The 18797-nt window shown below is 42.7% G+C and overlaps 2 protein-coding genes across 6 annotated transcripts; one reads left to right on the top strand and one right to left on the bottom strand.

The window, feature by feature from the left end:
• Positions 1–2984: 2984 nt before the first annotated feature.
• sgo1 (shugoshin 1) lies at positions 2985–7619 on the top strand. Of its 4 annotated transcripts, none has more exons than XM_020050303.2 (10): positions 2985–3130; positions 3323–3469; positions 3882–4087; positions 4169–4221; positions 4382–4455; positions 4622–5491; positions 5614–5901; positions 6340–6495; positions 7154–7271; positions 7419–7619. In XM_020050303.2, exons 2-10 carry the CDS (start codon positions 3325–3327, stop codon positions 7552–7554), a joined length of 2046 nt encoding a protein of 681 aa, XP_019905862.2. In that variant the 5' UTR covers positions 2985–3130; positions 3323–3324; the 3' UTR covers positions 7555–7619. The 4 variants fall into 4 exon arrangements, with proteins under 4 accessions (XP_019905862.2, XP_010871872.2, XP_010871873.2 ...); XM_010873570.4 differs by having other exon boundaries at positions 7088–7271; XM_010873571.4 differs by having other exon boundaries at positions 6340–6507.
• Positions 7620–8085: 466 nt separating this feature from the next.
• On the bottom strand, positions 8086–18391 carry kat2b (K(lysine) acetyltransferase 2B). Of its 2 annotated transcripts, none has more exons than XM_010873568.5 (18): positions 17927–18391; positions 16651–16777; positions 16297–16442; positions 16134–16220; positions 15854–16035; positions 15364–15555; positions 14928–15031; positions 14255–14380; positions 14010–14149; positions 13576–13784; positions 12982–13108; positions 12288–12398; positions 11738–11881; positions 10277–10391; positions 10109–10136; positions 9893–9956; positions 9697–9781; positions 8086–9518 (listed from the first exon to the last, which is right to left on the bottom strand). In XM_010873568.5, exons 1-18 carry the CDS (start codon positions 18125–18127, stop codon positions 9319–9321), a joined length of 2388 nt encoding a protein of 795 aa, XP_010871870.2. In that variant the 5' UTR covers positions 18128–18391; the 3' UTR covers positions 8086–9318. The 2 variants fall into 2 exon arrangements, with proteins under 2 accessions (XP_010871870.2, XP_010871869.2); XM_010873567.5 differs by having other exon boundaries at positions 10109–10139; positions 17927–18389.
• Between the last annotated feature and the right edge of the window lie 406 nt (positions 18392–18797).

Below are 18797 nucleotides of genomic sequence, written 5' to 3'. Positions count from 1 at the left end.
ATTCTGGGTCATTCTGCATCATAACATTACCCTTTTAATACTTTAGTAGGATGTATATGCTTTACATAAAACTCCAAAATTATGTGGCAGCCATGATAGCTTGTGACAACGAATATCTTCATTTTTCAAGCACTGCAGGAAAATTATTTTGACATGGTGAATCCCAACCTGTCATTGTTCACCAGTGATGTCAGTGATGGATAGGGTGCAATTTGGAACATGGCCACTGTTTTGTCTGCTGATTACCACCCTGATATCCCCTTGCTGATAATTAATGGGCACCTGATGTGTCATGATGTCTCACAGGCAGACATGAGCAGTGCGGTGGCGAATGTTGTGTCCTGCTGTGACAGCCAGAGTGACAGCATAACATTTACATAGCCTTTCAGGGAAATGACAGGGCACGGACCACGTCTCCCCTGCTGTGAATCAACGGGCAATGGGATGGGTAGCGTGGGTTGTGTTGTCAGTTGGTTGTGCAAACGCCGGTTAAGTAATATTGCCAAGATAATGTATGCGATGTCTGGAGAGATTAAGTTGCTGTGTTGTTGTGAAAGTAGTTAGATTACGTGGGATCCCTGTTGCCCAATGTGGTCAACATTAACCCTTCACGTCCATTAACTATTCACATCCATTAACCATTCACATCCATTAACCATTCACATCCATTAACCATTCACATCCATGTTCACAAATGGTTGTCTCCTCTCTCCCTAGTGCTGCAATACATCCTATATGTAGCATCATTTAAAACTGTTAGCCAGGCGTCTGACTTGTAGCTTACTATGGCACACTGTGTGGGTGCCCCAAAGCTTTGTGAGCACTGGTGAGGTAATGTACTGTATGGTAACACTGCTGGCAGGGAAATGTATCCCTTACAACACAGTTATTCCTAACCCACCCTGGGCTTAATTAAACCACTCTCTTGTCAGTCCTTTCAATGTCTTGGACATAAAAACAGGCTTGATTGATGCAAGGCTCCTTCTGAGTCATCATGAAGCCTGGGCCCTGCCATGCAGAGGGAGAGGTCCTCTGTGTCAAGATACAATTGCTCCATTTGACTCATGCAGAGGAGGAAAGTTGGCCTGCGATAGAAAAAATGACAAATTGGTTTCCTTGCTGTATAAGAAGTCTATGACAGCAATCCTTTATTTCTCTGGCATTGTCTTTGGCACTTTTTTACAAATCCCATTAAAGTCGTGGAACGAAGATTAACCAAAATTAAAAATGTTTGAACATTATGTCCAAGTTATCGGAAAGTAGTAGTTTGAACATGATGCACAGAAACCTTAATATCCGTCCCAGAACTTAATGGGATTGTAGTACACGCTAAATGGGATTAGTGCCACAAATGTACAACTGTACAGTGGTGCCGTGAACTGAATTTATAGGGATTGGCAATACCACTGATTTTCTTTTCAATCCAGTACCAAGTAATGCCAAGTCTAATATCCAGATGCCAATACTGATATTGATACCTTCAGACGGACCCTGGTAACCATCACCGCGTTTTGACTTCATGTTTCTCAGTGTGCCTGTGAAGAGCCGTGAGGAGCTATGAGATGACCAGGAGCAGGGGGAGAGGGTGGAAGGAGAAATTGTTCCTATCCTTGATAGATGTTTTCTACATTTTCCAAAGATTTTTCACTTTCGGCATCTGATTCAAATTCTGTTTCATTAAAAAAAGCCTAAATATTGAACGCACCCTGTATTGATACTTTTATTTGAGGATCGATTCGCAAAAAGAAAAATCAGGATGGGATGTATCGACACTTTGGTAGGCTATCGATGCGCCCAACCCTATGAATGTGGCAGTGTGGCTCAGCTTGGTGCAGGATTCTCAATTGAGTAGGGGTGAATATCACACAGAGGGGTGTTACACCTACTTCTTAGCCTTAAGTGTCCATACCATTAAGCAGAGACTCTGAATCAGAGCTACATGCTGGATACAGTTTTCATTATATTATTCATCAGCCAGCTTTAGAGTGGTTCACTGCTTGAGAAAAGGATGGTCACCTGATCTGTGATTTTGGTGCAGATTGGTGCAGAAGACCACTGATTCAAGGCTTGTGTGGGGTAGCCAGACAATAGAAATGGGATACTCCCTGAAGCAGTGATATCCTTAACACTTACAGAAACGAATTTGCTATTTTGGAATTTGGTTGAACTATACCTGAATTGGATTATTTCTGGAAGGTTTGTTGAGCGAATACTGAGACAATGGGAACAACTATCTACAGTGTCGGGAGCAGACAAAACAGAATGATTGAACAAGGAAGGAGAGATGAAGAAAGCAGAATGAGAGAGAGTGAAAACAAAGAGGGAGAAAGGAGAGAAATGGGGTGGAACAGAGAGTGAAAAAGAGAAGTGACGTGATGTCAAAAGATATATTGTGCATCCATTGGCCTGGTTAGAGATTAGGTTCAGTCTAGAGGCTTGAAAGCAGAAGTCAGAATATTCAGCCAAAACCTTCATGCATATATAAATATGTAAACAACTTAAGGATGCCTTCCAGCATAGAGCACAGCAGGTTTGTAACAAATTGTCCAAATAGGATCCTTACGATACAAATTGGATCCCTACAATATTATATGATTTCGTTTTTTTTCCTAATACAATTCTTTCATTTTTAAAGCAGATGTTAACGTATCATGCAAATGTGATAAAGTAGTAAACAATTTGATGACTTAGTACACAAGACACAGGGACCTTTATATCTTGGGTGCACTACATTCAAAGATAGCTGCCGCTATTCAAACATTCTTAATGTTTCTACAACAGCCAGTGATCTATGTTGAATTTCAAAGCAAATTATGTTCTCTGAAACTGGGCCTGTATTAACAGTATTATCCTGTTATTAGTTTTGTGTACCAATATCGTGTGCACACGCTGAAGAGAGAATGAGACAGAAGAGACAAATGGCTCTAATGCCACCTACTGGGAAAGTAAAGTATTGCATTTCCGGTAAGAGGAAATGACGTAAAAACCGACTTGTTTTCTCACCAATCAGCAACCGCTACCCAGAATTCGAAAGTTAACAGTAGCTTAATGCAGTTGTGACTTTATGATAATTATTTGGGAAATATAGATGTTTTAATACTTTTTTAGTCAACGGGGTTGAACGGTGGAGGTAAGTCAACAGTTAAAACGTCAGTATATGTTGCAATACCGCTTCTACATAGTCTAAACGGCTAACGTTAACTAACTTAACCTAGCTTCTACTGACCGTAGGGGTAAATCGGATCAAAAACAACTTTCAGTAACGTCGATTTTCAATGATTTTCATCCCATAACGATGCTTTCCCCCGTCCAATACTTTTAGCCATGGCGAGGGAACGAGGGCAGAAGAAGTCTTTCCGGCAAAGTCTTGATGACATAAAGGAGAAGATGATTGAGAAGAGAAACAAGCGCCTGAACAACACGTCTGCGACTAACAGAGGACGGTCCAGAAGGATCAGCACAACCAGTGGTTAGTGCTGATTGTGTGTTCAATCTTAACCCTGGCTATGCTATGATTTTCAGTGTGTCTGTGTAATTGTATCGTGGGTTACTAGGGTATGCGAAAGAGTAGTAACTTGAAACACCATTGGCTCTGCATGTTTTACATTTCGTTGCAAAATCTAACGTTCAGAGTAGCAAATATTTATGTAAGGTTTCGTTCAAATCAGTTGTCAAAAGGTGATTTAATTTAAATGGAATAAGCCAGTGTCATGTTGAAGCTGGTAATGTAAACATACACATCATAAATGGCTGACCACCTTAATTATGTCTGGGTCTCATAAATGGCTGACCACCTTAATTATGTCTGGGCGATATAATACTGCTGAAACATCAGTCTTTCAAGTTTCTTAACTCTCTTCCTTTTCCCCTTGTCCCTACAGCAGGCAGCGTACAGCCGATGGTCCTCAAGAACGTACAGGTCAATAACAAGGCCCTTGCGCTGGCCCTGCAGGCGGAGAAGGAGAAGGTGAGGCAGGCCAATGGTGTCATCCTGCAGATGAAGAGGGAGCAGCAGGCCCTTTTTCTCCACCTCCTCCTGCTCAAGAGGATGCTCAAAGACCAGGAGGCGCAGGCTAGGAACTTGCAGGTATGAGGCTGCCTGAATATTTATTCCCAGGTGAGTTGTTCCTGCTATACCCTTGTTTATTGTATTTACCTGTGTGTTTAGACTAGACCTGCACAACTTCTCACCGAACCACCAAAGCCAGCTGACTCTTCATGGTGAGTTATATTGTATCGGTTATCAACTTAGTTTTATTTTCAAGCGTAGTTTATTTTCTTACCTTTAAAGAATCCCTGTTATGCATCAAGTGTGATTCACTCCACTCACAGGTAACCTTGTAAATCTCATGAGTTCCTACCCATTTTTACTTGTGAACAGGATAATTCACAGTGGTTCTGCTTTGGAAGACGCTAGGATGGTAGATGAAGTGCCAGTCTCACCAATCCGCTCAGGTATAGGAAAATGACATTTACCAGAAACATGTTTACAGCACTATGCTAGGCCTTTTACCCAATATATTTCCTAGTTATTACTTGAGATACTGACAGAAGAGATGTGTTACGTCTAGTGAAATATCCATGTTGTTGCAAGTTTTGACAATGTTTGTACATCTCCCAGACCCTCAGTTTCCTGAAGGGGCAGGACAAGGCAAGAGTGGGGCGCAGGTGGGGTTGCCACGGACTGTGAGCGTGAGATGTCGCAGGAGGGAGGGCAGTAGGAGGCTATCTGAGCATGTGCAGGTAGGGAACCGTTCCTCATTTTGTGAGCCGAACCCCTGCGCACCTCCAGGGCTCCTACAGGAAGAGTCTGAGGTCCTTGCAGAGCAGTCGGTTCTGAACAACAAGATTGACCTGAACCACAAACAGGAAGTGAAGGCAGAGAGAGACAATCCATTTGGCTCAGAGGACTTAAAGCAGCGATCCGCACCGGGGCCCCTGGTAAAACCAGCCGGTCAACAGCAGCGACCCCGGACCAAACTAAAACAGGCCCAACCACAGCGCCCCGAACCGGCTGCACGCAAGGCAGAGAGGGGCCGCAAGCCAGACCGCCCCCCTTTGAAAAAGCCCTGGGAGAACTCTAAACCCAGAGCCCGGTCCAAGAGTCGAGACCGCTCGGCTACACGGTCCAGAGTTAAGGTGGGACCCACTGCCCCCCTCAACACATCCCTCAACACATCTCAGGGATTCAACGACACCTTTGATTTTGACTGTGAGGACGGAGTGCACCTAACACCATTCAAGGGTGGTGGCACCAAGGAAGTCCCCCAGGCCGCGCCCACATGTGAGGAGGAAGTGGAGAAGGGAGAGACCACGGAGTCTAGTTCGTCTTCTGAGTCGGAAGTCAGCCCGTACGTTCCTCAGAAAAGAAAGCGATTGAGCTCCCGGGAACAGGCCCAGCCTGCCGTCACTCGCGGGGGCCGAGGGAAGATCTCCAAAGCAGCTATAGACAAGGAGAACAACCCCCCACCCAAATCCGGGTCATCGTGTGGTAAGCTTTTAAATTCCACCCCAACTGTCCTTTGGTGTTTCTTTAGTGCAATGTTAATACGGTCGCAGCGTGTTTGAAATGATGTCGCTCAGGTGTGTTGTTCATCTCTCGTGTTTATGTAGGAACCAAAATGGAGGTCAGTCGAGCCCTGCCAGTCCCGGAGAAACCACTCAAAGACCGTCAACCACAAAAAGGACGGAGGCCGAGCTCAGTGCGGAAACAGTCGTTGTCTTTAGTTTCCACGGAGGCCAGCTTTGCTGCGTCAGAAGGTAGCCCTTATGTTGTACAAAGCTGTGACTTGCGACGGACACACACCCCCCCAGAGCAGGCCAAGCCTGCCCTCACCTGTAAGGGACAGCTTTCTGAATCAGCCGAGAGCAGCACCCCACCAAAACCCCAGTTGTCATTGGGTAAGCTATGAACAACTTACAAATGTATATTTCTGTTATAGGAAAAAAGTTATTTCTGAACAAACTGAGCGATGCTGTTGTGTTACAAATAAAGACACACAAATAATTATATTTGGAGGCACTTCGTGAAGCTCCTGATCGATGGACTAATGATCCAGAAGACGTGGAAACTGCAGTTAGGGCCAATATTCTATTGACATAACTTAGCATCCCAGATAACCGCGTATACATGACTTCTGGCCAGGAACTATGGAAGATTAGAGAACGTGATGTTGTTCTACATCAATAAAATGGATTTATAAAGCCTTTTTTACGACAGCACTTGTCACAAAGTGCTTTTACAGAAACACCCGGCCTTAAACCCCAAGGAGCAAACAACAGTAGTGTTGAAAACATCTGTGTAAATGTGTTCCCGAATATGGTGTTTTTGTCTTCCAGATCAGGTCAGCGATGAAGAGGAGCCTCCAGTCACTCCGGGAATGGAAGTGGAGATGATGAGGATCGACAACGTCCTGTCTGGTTTCAGGGACTCTCCCTATGAGACACCTGGGTTACCAACCAGTAGTACGCCCCAGAAATTGATCCCCAAAGCAGGCAAGAGGACCGGTATGGCCCAGTTAGCTTTTGAAGCCCTGTTCATGATCGATACTGAAATAATCTTACGGTGTCTTATGCATCCCATTCGCATGCTCTGCTTCTTCTCTGAACACCTGCTACCGGACGCGTTGTAGTGCTCGAGTCATGGCTTTCGTGACTTTTGACTCAGAGAGGCTATTTCACACTGCGCTTGCCACCAGCAGCCCTGGTGAGGATATGGAGTGTGGACAAGCAGGCTTCAACCCCTTATCAAAGATTGAAACCGGTCAGCATCATTTTCCAGTGACTTACACTGGCACACTAGGACCAGGGCTCAAGCACTTTGACCACCGAGACTTGCAACTGGAAGAGTTGGTGTCAAAGACTAGGATCGGACTTGAGCCGTAGGGACTCATGGCTTGCCTCGGACGCAAGCGCAGGGGGACTTTAGTCTCAACTTGTACAAAAGTCTTAGTAACTTGAATAACACTGGATAACACTATATAGAAATCTTTCACTCCTCTGGTATTTCTGTATGTGTATCTAACATTAACAATTTCTTCACACCAACTTTGCTGAACCTTAAACACACTTTCTGTTCTGACCACAGGTGGGCTTGGTGTCAGGGCTGGGCGGGGCTTCAGTCTGACTGATGTGACCAATCTTACCCCTGCAGCCTATCGAACGTTCTCTTCTAAGAGCTCCCGAATTTCAGACCGATGCTCCAATCCAGTCGCGACCCGGAAGAGGCGGTCCACGACGGCGGTGGACTACAAAGAACCATCGCTTCACGCGTGAGTACTAAATATGCTTTAAGATTGAGTACCTAGACTACACCAGAGCAAGTGGGGAAACACTCTGTTGTTCTTATTGATCTGGCAAGTTATTCTAGAAAATAATATTGTTCTTTCTCTCCAAACCTGTTGTTTCCTTTCTCCCAGGAAACTGAGGCGTGGAGACAAGTTCACAGATACCAAGTTCCTCTCTTCGCCCATTTTTAAGCAGAAACCCAGGAAGTCCATGAAGAGAGCACTGTCTTTGGAGAAATATAACGAGTCTTTTGTCGGATGTCACTAACTTGTCTTACATCTCCAAGCATGTAACACAATTTTTACCCTTTCAGAGTTTGACTGTTTTTGTTTGTTTGTCCTACCCGTTTTATCCAATTAGAGGGCAGCTTTTTGTGTTTTTTTTTAACTGTTCTTCCTATGAACCTTTACTGACTTTAGCCATATCAGAAGGGGTTTTGAAGATATTTAATTGTATCTCCCAAAAAAGGTGTATATGCCTCTCATGATGGATTGTTGGCCAGGTATGTGTATATAAACCAAAAGTGGATGTAACATGTGAGAAGAGATTAACCCTCACCTGAACCTTCCATATGATGGTGTTGTATACTATTGTGCTTATGAAAACGACCCTGTATTTAAATGTGTACTGTATTTGAATAAACATTCTGTCCATTCTGTTTAGACACCTACACTTGTTTTAATTGTCACGTACTTTAAGCTGTCCAGTCAGAGCTCTTGTGCATATTTTTCAAGTAGGATTTGAGTAGGAATTTCTGTCAGTTGCTGGTGTTGCAGGAAAATAATGACTCCCAATCCATTAGTTTCACCTCTATTTTAATCAGTCTATAAAATAGGCTACATAGTACAAAGGCCATGTAATAACTCTTCCAGACATTACAAAATCCAGATTTTTTTTTTCTCCTAAAGTTTGAAAATTATCTTTATACAAAACAGCAAAACTACATAGTATTGCACAATCTTTTTTATCTCCAAACTACAAAGGTATCAATGTCCATTTGCTAGACAGAAAAAATAATAAATTAAGACCTTTTAAGTATTATTACTTTAACTTACAGCACATAAATAAGGATAAACTCTACATAAATTAGCTATTAGTTTATAGCGTGCATTTCCATGGAGGAAACCAATGCTCTTATTTACCAAGTGCAGTTGAATACTTGCATTAAAAATAAATAAGTGCATTTCCATGGTCACTTGGCCCTATGGGAATTTCCACATGGACCAGCAAGGTTAACTTCAAGAAAAGAGTCTTACCATCCTTTCAGTTTAAAAAGAACAAAAAAATATACATAGAAAATATACATTAATTCAAGAAGTTTTAAGAGTTAAGATTCATACATACAGATTTAAAATATAGGTTTTGTTTTGGCAGGATGAACTCTAATAGTACACATACAAACTTTGACCTCATAAATTCAGGGACAGAACTCACATGACGTCATGCTGTACGTATGTGTTGGGGAACCCAAATTACAACCACTCAGATTACTATGGTTTCCCCTGGGTACAGATCTAGGATTTACCCAATACCAACCTTAAGGGAGGGAAACCGGCAAAACTGACCTGAGATCAGCATCACGGGCAACTTCACTGTGAACCATTATGACCTAGTAACATCAATCAGGAGACGCTGAATGGTTGATTGATGGACAGACCATCCTTTCTCAAATCAGATGGTCCATTATTTTGTGAAAATGGAATATAGTATGAATCTACATGTGGGCAAGGTGTACAGGTGGAGTTTCTACGCACAACGTCTGCTTTCCTGAGTAAACAGAGAAAAGGCGGAGCGAGGGAGAAGCATAGAGGGATTAAAGGCAGCGGGAGGCAGAATGGCAAGGATGAAGAGTAGATAAAAGACCGGAGAGAGTATACTGACAGACCTAAATGCATCCTTCCTTTCTAGATATATATCGAAATGTTTTTCTGGCTAAATGCAAGTACAAAAATAAGGAATAAGAAAATAAAAACCTTTTAAAATCATTACATCTAAGCAACTTCCCACTCTTCCACTGAAGCCCCCTCCTTTTCAATTGATTTTCTCGATGAGGCCCGTTTCCTTAATCTTGGTGTAGAAGAACTTCTCCAGCAGATTGGCACACTTGTAGTACTCGCTCTCGGGGGGGTTGTACTCGCGACAGTTGGTGAAGATGCGCTGCATGTCAGCCATGAAGAGCTTCCGAGTGGTGTAGTACCTGCTCTTCAGGCGCTCGGACATCGTCTTCAGGTCTGGGTTAAATAACACATCAGCATGACTACGGGTAAACCTCTGGTCCACGTGTGGGATTTAGAAGGAAAGGCATGCTGAGCTTACAGTGATCAACTGTGACACAACATCCCTAAGTGTTTGTCCCTGACAACAACCAATTCAACGGTCTGTATTAGTTGTCTGCGGTGTCCTACTTACCCATGGGGAAGCGTATGACTTGATAGTACCCAGGGGCTTCTGTCTTCTTCACTGGCTCCATGAAAGGCCAGGCATTCTGATGACTCTATAATGCATAACACACACACACACACACACACACACACACACAGCAGTATAAAACGGTCTGCGCGCGCGTCTGTGTGCATGACATGACGGCGTGTGCGTTTCCACCCACCTTAACGTGTTGTAGGATGGTTTTTAGGGTGGAGTACAGCTGATCTGGGTCCTTAAGTTCCTTCCTGGGATCACAACAGGAAACAGGAAGTAGTCATTATCTCACTCCCCGTCTGCGACAGTGATCATAAAAGCCATCGCTTACCATCCATGCATTCCAAAAAAAAATAAAAATTGTGAACTGGGATGGCCAACAGAGGAACTGAAAATGATTTACCCTTTCCCCACAGGTTTCCATCCAGTTTCTCCTGGTGAAAAAAAGTGTCAAGTTAAATTTGTGACAAGGTTCACCTCACCTCTGACCTACGACACTTCACAGCCACATTGCTGCCAATTGCTGAGAGTAGCTCTAGTGAAAATATATTGATATGGGTAAGAAACTCACGTATTCCAGGAATGCTCTCGATGGGAATCTGGCGAACTCCTTCCTTAAAACAGGAAAGTCCTGGGTAAACCTTTCTGATCTGAGCCTGCTTCCTCTCAATCAGCTTCTTTATTATCTGAAAGACAAAGGGAGAGAGTAACTACATTTGATCATTTATTACTGGCCCATTGTTTTAATCTATAGTATTGAAAACAGTTTATCATTCCATCTCAGTTAGCGAGTTGATGTCATTAGGCAAAAGTGCTAATACCCTATGGCGGTTTCAGGAGTGTTTGTGATCTCTGGCTATTTTGACTGAAGTGGATAAAGTGCATAAAGACTTCCCACATATTTCATTCTGGGTCAATAGTCAAATTTTTAAGCCAATAAAGAAGTATTGCATTCGACTACAATGAATCAAGCCTTTGCCTACACAAGTCTGAAGGACATTTCTGAAGTCACTGTTAGATCTTGAAAAATGCAAAAAGCGAAATAAATAATATTTTCTAGTTTTCAGACTTAAATCTTGAATGAACTACCCTTGACACAAATAGTACATGTTTTTTTCCTATGTATCTTGGTATTTGCCTTGATTAAAACATTACAAAGGTCAACTGAGTTACTGAATCAGTTAAAAAACTGAAACTATTGTGTTGTGCTACAGAAATAGAGCATGTCTGTAATGGTGATGTCAATTCCAGAAGGCCTTGTTAGAAGGCTTTTAATCCTAGTTCTTCTATCTTATCCTACAAACAAACAAAAGCAGTCAAATCAGAAAATGATACATTTACAATTTAAAAATTGTAAAAAAAAAATCTTTACAAATGTATTGAACAAAGAATACAACATAATTTCAATGTATGTCCTGAATGTACTACTTTGAATTGACCCTAACCCTAATTATTTCACTTAAACACACACAGACATCTTAGATTTAAACTTTTTTGTATGGTCCCAAAAAGGATTCCCATTCCAAATCTTATTTTCCTTAAGCCTAAATCCAACCCTAACCTGAACAAAACTCCAACCCAATGTTACCAAATCCATTGGGTTGTTGTTTTTAAACAGAAATATGCATACATGTATAAAATCTTTTGTCAGACCTAGAATGTGGACTTTAAGTCATAAATGAATAAGTTTCTCTACACGGAGGATGAATCCACAGATAAATAGGGACTCTTTGTTCACAGCTTGACAAAACCAATGATATAATGTAGTTCTATTTTAAACCCTGGTAATGCAGACATTTGATGATGCGTGTGAGCAGTTTAGATAAAATGACTCAGTTGACCTTTGTAATGTCTAGCATAAACCTAACGTCCAAATGGAAATTAGCCTTTCTCTTCATTACGACTAGCAACACCTTCCCACAAGGTCAAACTTTCCTTCTTTAACTATTTCCCTTCTCTAACTATGGGTATTTTTATGTCCTCATAGGCATTTTAAAACACGGACAACCACACAACCACATGCAGTACCTACCTCTTTCTGCTTCTTGATGATGACAGAGAATTCTGTGTAAGGAATGCTGGGGTTTAGCTCACAGCCCATCAGCGTGGCTCCCTCATAATCTTTGATGTAGCCTACATACTTTGCCTTGGGAACCTTGATGTCTTTAGAGAACCCCTGAGAGAGGAAGACGGAAAGAAGAGAGATAATATTTGTAATTATTTTACCTTTATACACCCAAGTCTCGTTTACAGCTCAGCCCGGTATTACGAGAAAAAAAAACACTTACGGAATGTGAATTTTAAATACACACATTAAGAAATCAATCACAATTGACAATAAAACTTCTCTCATCAGATCAATTTTCTTTTAGGAACTCTAATGTTCATCTTAAGGTCAGATTGGGGCAGAGTGTTTAAAAGCAGTTATACCCAGTTCTGAATAGGCCCGCATAATCTCCATGACTATATGCAAGCCTTTTGGTGCCTGTTTGGTAAATGGTCATTGTTTTTTAAATCCTTCAGATGACAACCCACAGAGAGCGACTTCTCCTGATTTTTCATAAAGCAAAGGGGCTACTGACCTGTTTTTTGAAGTAGCCAATGGCATACTCGTCTGCATAGGTAAGGAAGTTAAGAATGTCATGCTTGATGTGGTACTCCTTCAGATGGTTCATCAGATGAGTGCCGTATCCCTGAACACCAAACACAAGGGGTCAATGAGCAAAAGCCATTTAATAGGGCCATGATTAATATCACATTATTAACAACCTTCTTGACAACGTAGAACGAGTGCTACAATAAAATAACAGTTTGGTCTAATTTGCCATATCAGCACTTGGACATACATAGACAATGCTAAAGTTGGTAAATATTTTGTAGGAAACTACTTCACCATCATCATCAAATTCATTTCAGATAACAAGGTAATCATTAGCTAATGAGAGCATTTTAAGTTCAATTCAGAAGTTAGTCGATATTTGCTAGCAATTCTTGCTTATATTACCTATTCATAAGTTGTTCAGGGTATGGTTAAACAAAGTAAGGTCTGATAATGAGTGTGGTTTTATGTAAACCACAGGCAAAGTTAGAGTAGAGTGCATGGTGAAGACATTTGGCACAGCTATGTGACCTTTCCCCAGATTGGGTGTTTTGATAGCTATGATGCAACTGTATACACGCTGGATTGAGCAAGAGAATGGGAATATCTAATGTCATAAATGACCATAAGAAAGAAATCAGAGCTCAGGCTAGAAAAGCTCCCCTGTCCCTTCGTACCTTGACCTGCTCGTTGGAGGTGACAGCACAGAACACAATCTCTGTGAATCCCTGCGAGGGGAACATCCGGAAACAGATCCCTCCAATCACACGGCCATCTTTGATCAACGACAGAGTCTTGTGCTTCCTGTTTGAAGAGGAATGAAATAGTTCCCTTAAACAATGTAATAAACTGCTAATACTATTCAAGTGAACACAACTTCTGCGTCAGGGCGGAAGTCACCATTGTAATGTATTATTTAGTAACCATTGTTATGTATATTTAATATTTTCCGTGATTATTTTTGCTTTATGTTTTTCTTAATTACTAAGTAGATATCACGTGCCATGTCACAATAATTCCATTGTTCACAGTGAACCACGTTATCCGATGCATTCGACAAATAAAAGACTTTGACTTTGACTTGACTTTGAAGACCAGATGCAGCTAGATTCGAAGTACAGCTGTGGCCACTATTGACATAACACAGCGGGGACAAAAACAAATGGTGTAAGGTCACCTAAATCAGCGTTCAAGGTAATAAACTGGACGGGCTAACACAGTGGCCATTGTTTTGTTCTCTCTGGGGACCAGTCCAACAGCGTCCAACTCACGGGTCGAACACAAGCCGTGTGATGTACTCTTTGGGCATGCGAGGCAGCTGGTGGGAGAAGACGTTCTGGAGGCCCACCAGCCACATCAGGATCCTCTTGTTGGGCTTCTGGTTGAGGGAGTTCCCAATGACGTGGAACTCTATCACCCCTCTCCTCTCCTCCAGGCGGGCCGCTTCATCGCGGGCTGAGTGAGCAGACAGTAGGTTGGTCTGGGGGAAGGGGGGAGACCACATAAGCCTAACTCATCATCTTCGGGTCCTGTTACGGCCTGTACAGCGTCCTCACATCCTCTCCATCCTCCTCATTCTCTTTATTAACTTAATAATTCCCAAAACGTCAGTTTAGTGGCGCAAATCAATTACACTGGAATGAAGACAGTTCATCGATGGAAGTACTGATGACTAATGCGACTGGCTAATTGCGTGGACTGTTACCTCTGGTCCCAGCATGGAGGCGGGATCTGTGATGGTTGCCATGACTTCGTTTATGAGTTCCATGGGGATGTCACCGACAATCCTGGGCTTCTTAGTCTCCTCATGAGCGAGGGGCTCCGGTGGCCTTCGTTTCTCCCCACCTGCACAGACAGACGATGTTAACGGACAGATGTCTAATGTTTACAGGTATTATTTCAGAAGTCCAAGCTGACAGCGGACATGGGCCTCAGGCCTGTTGTGTTCACCTGGGCTAGGTTCCAGAGCCGATACAGCCTTCCTGGCAGGACTGACACTGCCACAGCTGGACAGGTCCACAGACACTGGGCTGGTGCTGTGGTAAAGAGGCCTGGCAACCGGAGCCGCACTGATCACTGTCATAATACACAGGGGAGATCATTAGACCAGGGGTTCCCAACCACTTTCCACCAACATTGGATGCATTTTGATATTAACAGATTAGTTGGTTGGCTTGCCAGCAACATTTAACTGACAGTAACGTCTGGTGGTGTTTTTAGGACAGCTATGGCGTCCCAGTCAGATCAAAATGTGTGTATTTTAATAAAAGGGGCATTTTGTCAAGAAAGAACATTGGTCAACCAAAAGTGAAAGTGAATATAGAAAGTGTGCTATAAAGGGAGATTTGGTTTGAACTGGTGCAACTGTAATTCAGTTAACTTCCACAAGGTGGGAGCAAATCAGGGATATCTGATTGTGAGGTTTTTATAACAGGGTCTATTGTAACAATAAGATTAAAATAAAACAAATTAATTACTCATGACACCCCTTCAAAATAATTATACTACAGGTAATATTATCAATCATTTCACAACATTTCTTCACTTTGAGAGGCATGGTAAAACGCTGAGGGGCAACTTTGTTCAACAAGTTGGCTACAGGTCAAAGGTCATGTGTGTTTACCTGTATGGATGGGGATCTGTCCAACTGAGGATCCAGCCAGGAAGTCTTCGCTCCAGATGGGTGAGCTTTGACTGTACACTTCCTCCTCTAACATGGACAGGAATCTACAACACAGAGACAATATAATCATGCCAATGGAAGACTGAATTCTCCTCTACTTGTGAGTGATCCTGGTTTTAATATATATAAAATCTGACAATTAAGTTAAGCCATAAAGGTTAGGTTATTATGTTTACGGTCAGGGCAAAATCATGTTTAGGCATTAAGTGTTAAGTTTAGTGTTAGGTTTAGTATAGGATTAAGATTAAGGGCAAACAACTTTGGTGTCCCTAGGTTAGATGTGTGTGTGTGTGTGTGTGTGTGTGTGTAAGTGTGTGTTTGTGTGCACATTTTTGCATGCACAACGCACCTGTGTATGATACAGTGTGTGTCTTACTTGGGGAAGTGTGTGAGGATGAGAGTGCGTTTCTCTGGGGGTAGCTTGTCTTTCTCCTGCCTGGCCTGTTCCAGCAGCTGTTTCCTCATCACGGTGAAGACAGAGCGCAGCAGGGTCCGCCCGAAGATCTGGGTCGTCTCGTACCGCGGTAAACTGTCGCAGAACTGGGGCACGTTGCAGTAGCACAGCCATCTGTTAAAAAACACACAGAAATAGGGGTTTAATAATGGGTTGTAAAACTGTCCGGACATATGTGTGTCACCGGTTGGTATTAAGAGGAAATTCAACAACTTTAATAGACCACATGTATGTATTGGTGCCAACATGTATGTTATAGGAGGTACTGGACAGTATTTGAGACATGAAGATAAGCACTTGGCACCTCCCAAAGTGTCAAAAACATGAATCCAGCCCATAATGTGCTCAGTGACTTAGATTTGAACATGTCACAAACTGTTACTGGAATCACATCATCCAAAGGCGCTTGTACCTGGTGTAGTTGATTTTGTACCCGGCGGCATCATCAGCAGGCGCCCGCTGTCGTCTCTGTGAGGGGGTCTCAAGCTGCCAGTAATTGATTTGGTTAAGAAACATCTTAGCCAGCTCCACAATGGTCTGTCGCTCCTTAGAGGGAAGATGGCTGAATTTGTACTGAACAAAGTTATTCACCCCCTGTTGAAGGAACCAAGTGGTAATGTAATTAAAATATGGTGTACACATCTTTTACAATATGAATTTGCATGTGTGTGTGTGTGTGTGTGTATACTTGCCTGGTCAATGCTGGGTTTCTCAAAAGGGGGACTCTCCTGTGCCTCCACCACAGGTTTGCCCATTTGTAGGATACATTTCCTCAACAGCTGAAGGAAACAAGGGGGCATTTTAAAATGATGCACTAAAAGCAATGTGTTGCTGACTTGTGGAGATTTCACCTACCTTGAAAAGGGAGAAGTAAACCTGTTTGGTGTCGGCATCCTCCTCTTTGTGGACACATGTGTACAGGTACTCCACATCTAGCACTATACCCAGAAGCCTGTTCATCTCCTCCTCTGATACATTCTCCAGATGTGTCACGTGATCACCTGAGAGTGTTCGACAGAAACAAACATAGAGAGCGGAAGGGACAGACAAACAACAGACTTGAGTTACGATTACCAGAAAAACCCCAATGCTTAATTCCTGACTGTTCTGGAACATTCCATCTGCCAGTAGCACGCCTTCATCTCATTCCGGTGCCGGGCTGCTGGCCTTCAGGGCCCACCCAGTGCTCTCCACTCCTCTTAGACGTACCTAGTGTGTGGGAGCAGCTTCGGCAGCGCTCCTGCAGATTGACAGTGTTGGGTTGCTGGTCCATGCGGGGTGGTGTGGGGGGTGGGTTCTGGCTCTTCCAGCCATTACACTTACAGGCCCCCTCAGCCTACAGCACAGAGTGACAAGGATTAGAAATACATGAGCAAACACATATATCACATAAATGAAGATTTTTCATATTTCCATTAGCTTTTCTTCCTGGGGTCCATAATAAAAAATGCAAAACATGAAAGCAACAAAACACTTTAAAATACACAAGCAAAATATCAACAATACAACTAAATAAATGTAACAATAAAACCACTACAAAACTATAAGGAATACTTTGCAGAGTGTAGACTGTGTGTGCCTGCCTTGAGTAAATGAAATGGATGAAAGTTTGTTTCAGTGCATTTGCCTGATATTGTTCAGTATGATGAGTTTTTATATTTGGTGTTTGTCATCCATTTTGACTGTTAACTCCTTGTTTAGTGTTAGTGAGTCACAAGCTTTGGGTGCTTCCTGTGGAATTATCCGCACGCATTGTCATTTACGTTTATTATAAACATGTAATAGAATAGGAAACACAAAGCTTAACAAATCAGCTATCAACATTTGCTTACAAGTTCTAGGCAGCTTGGCAACAAACTGAAATAGTTAGGCCTGCCTAGTGGGACATCCCTTTCACTACAACTCTGTTATTATTTTTCCGCTGTAGCTGCGCACAGAAACGTGCGCAAGGAACAACAACAAACTCCGCCCCCCCAGCAGCTGTTACCCTGTCAAAACAAAGACGCTGTCTCTCATGTAGAGGGTACATACAAGCAAATACTTGTCTATTTTACCACAGTGCTTTGACAGACCGCAGAAGTACACATACTCTATTCCACTGGGACGAATTACGCCCCCCACACTCCGCTTTCTTGAGCAAGTACGCACCATGCAGCCTCTCGCCAACCAGAATTCGTCAAAGCGCGAAGACAGTGTTTACATGTACACTCCCACTTCGACAGAAACATTTCAATAATGATAATAGAAATGGCAGCACCAGGTTGAAAATGATGTTTTTTTTTTCTGGTGTTATTTTCCATTAGATCCATCAGGTATAACTAGAGCATTAGGGATATGAAGAAAAAAAATCAAGCGCGGTTGCGGCAATGGCTTCCTTTGCTGCGCTTGCATTTTGGTAAGCTTCATTGCAAACCAAGAGGCATTTGAAACAAAACCACTTGCAAAATATTGCAAACATAATGTAATAATGGATACTTCAACCTACCTTGCAAGACGAATACACTCCGAGCTTTTCCAGTTTCTTCGGGCGCGGGGAGGAGCGGAGCTGCGCCTTCTTCACGGCGATTCGTGCAGATCCTACCGTGGCAGCCGAACCCTCCGTTCCCCCGGCTCCCGGAGCCGCAGGAGCCGATCCCGCTGCACCGATGGCCGGGGAGCCCTGCTGAATCCCTGCGCTCTCGGACATCGCTAACACCGAGACCGAACGGGATCCCCGACCCTGGAATTAAAACGTTTCTGTCCCGTTGTCTATTCCACTACCGGAGAACCAGACATGGCGCTCATCCCTGTTTTTAATTTGTCATTGTAGGTTCATTTTTCCTCCACTAGGGGAGACAAAATGGGTATTCCAGTCGATTCCAGTAGGCTGATTCAGGGGAGAGGTTACAAAAAATGTAACCATTTATAGCGATATTTTCAAGGTCAAATGTAAATAGTTAGTGTAAGAAAGTGTGCCATAGGCCTAGGCCTGCACTGCAGACGTAGAAAATGTTTCCAATATCTGCCTTACAATAATGAAATTGCCTTATAAAATGTATAACGTATTTTTCGATTGTTGGACCATTATTACATTTTAAAATGTATAAATATATTCCGTTATTCTAACTGCCTCATTTGGCAAAGTTGAGGTCAAAGAAACTGACCGTGATGAGACAGTATCATTACCCCCGGAAAAGTACAGTAAAACAAAAATCCACCAAGTATATCTTATAAAATAGGTTGTTTGAATCCTGGAGGCAGGTTAGTTGATAACAGTTATTCATGCTATTCAACTGATTAAATATTTTCAACAGTTCTATTTGAATTATCAATGTCCCTCAGCCCATGCGATTAAACTAAGCAAGAGATCCTACTCC

This window comes from Esox lucius, chromosome 10, assembly GCF_011004845.1.
Source record: "Esox lucius isolate fEsoLuc1 chromosome 10, fEsoLuc1.pri, whole genome shotgun sequence".
Lineage (NCBI taxonomy): Eukaryota > Metazoa > Chordata > Actinopteri > Esociformes > Esocidae > Esox > Esox lucius.
Note: the sequence above shows the minus strand (reverse complement) of the source record. Positions and strands in the feature narration are given on the sequence as shown.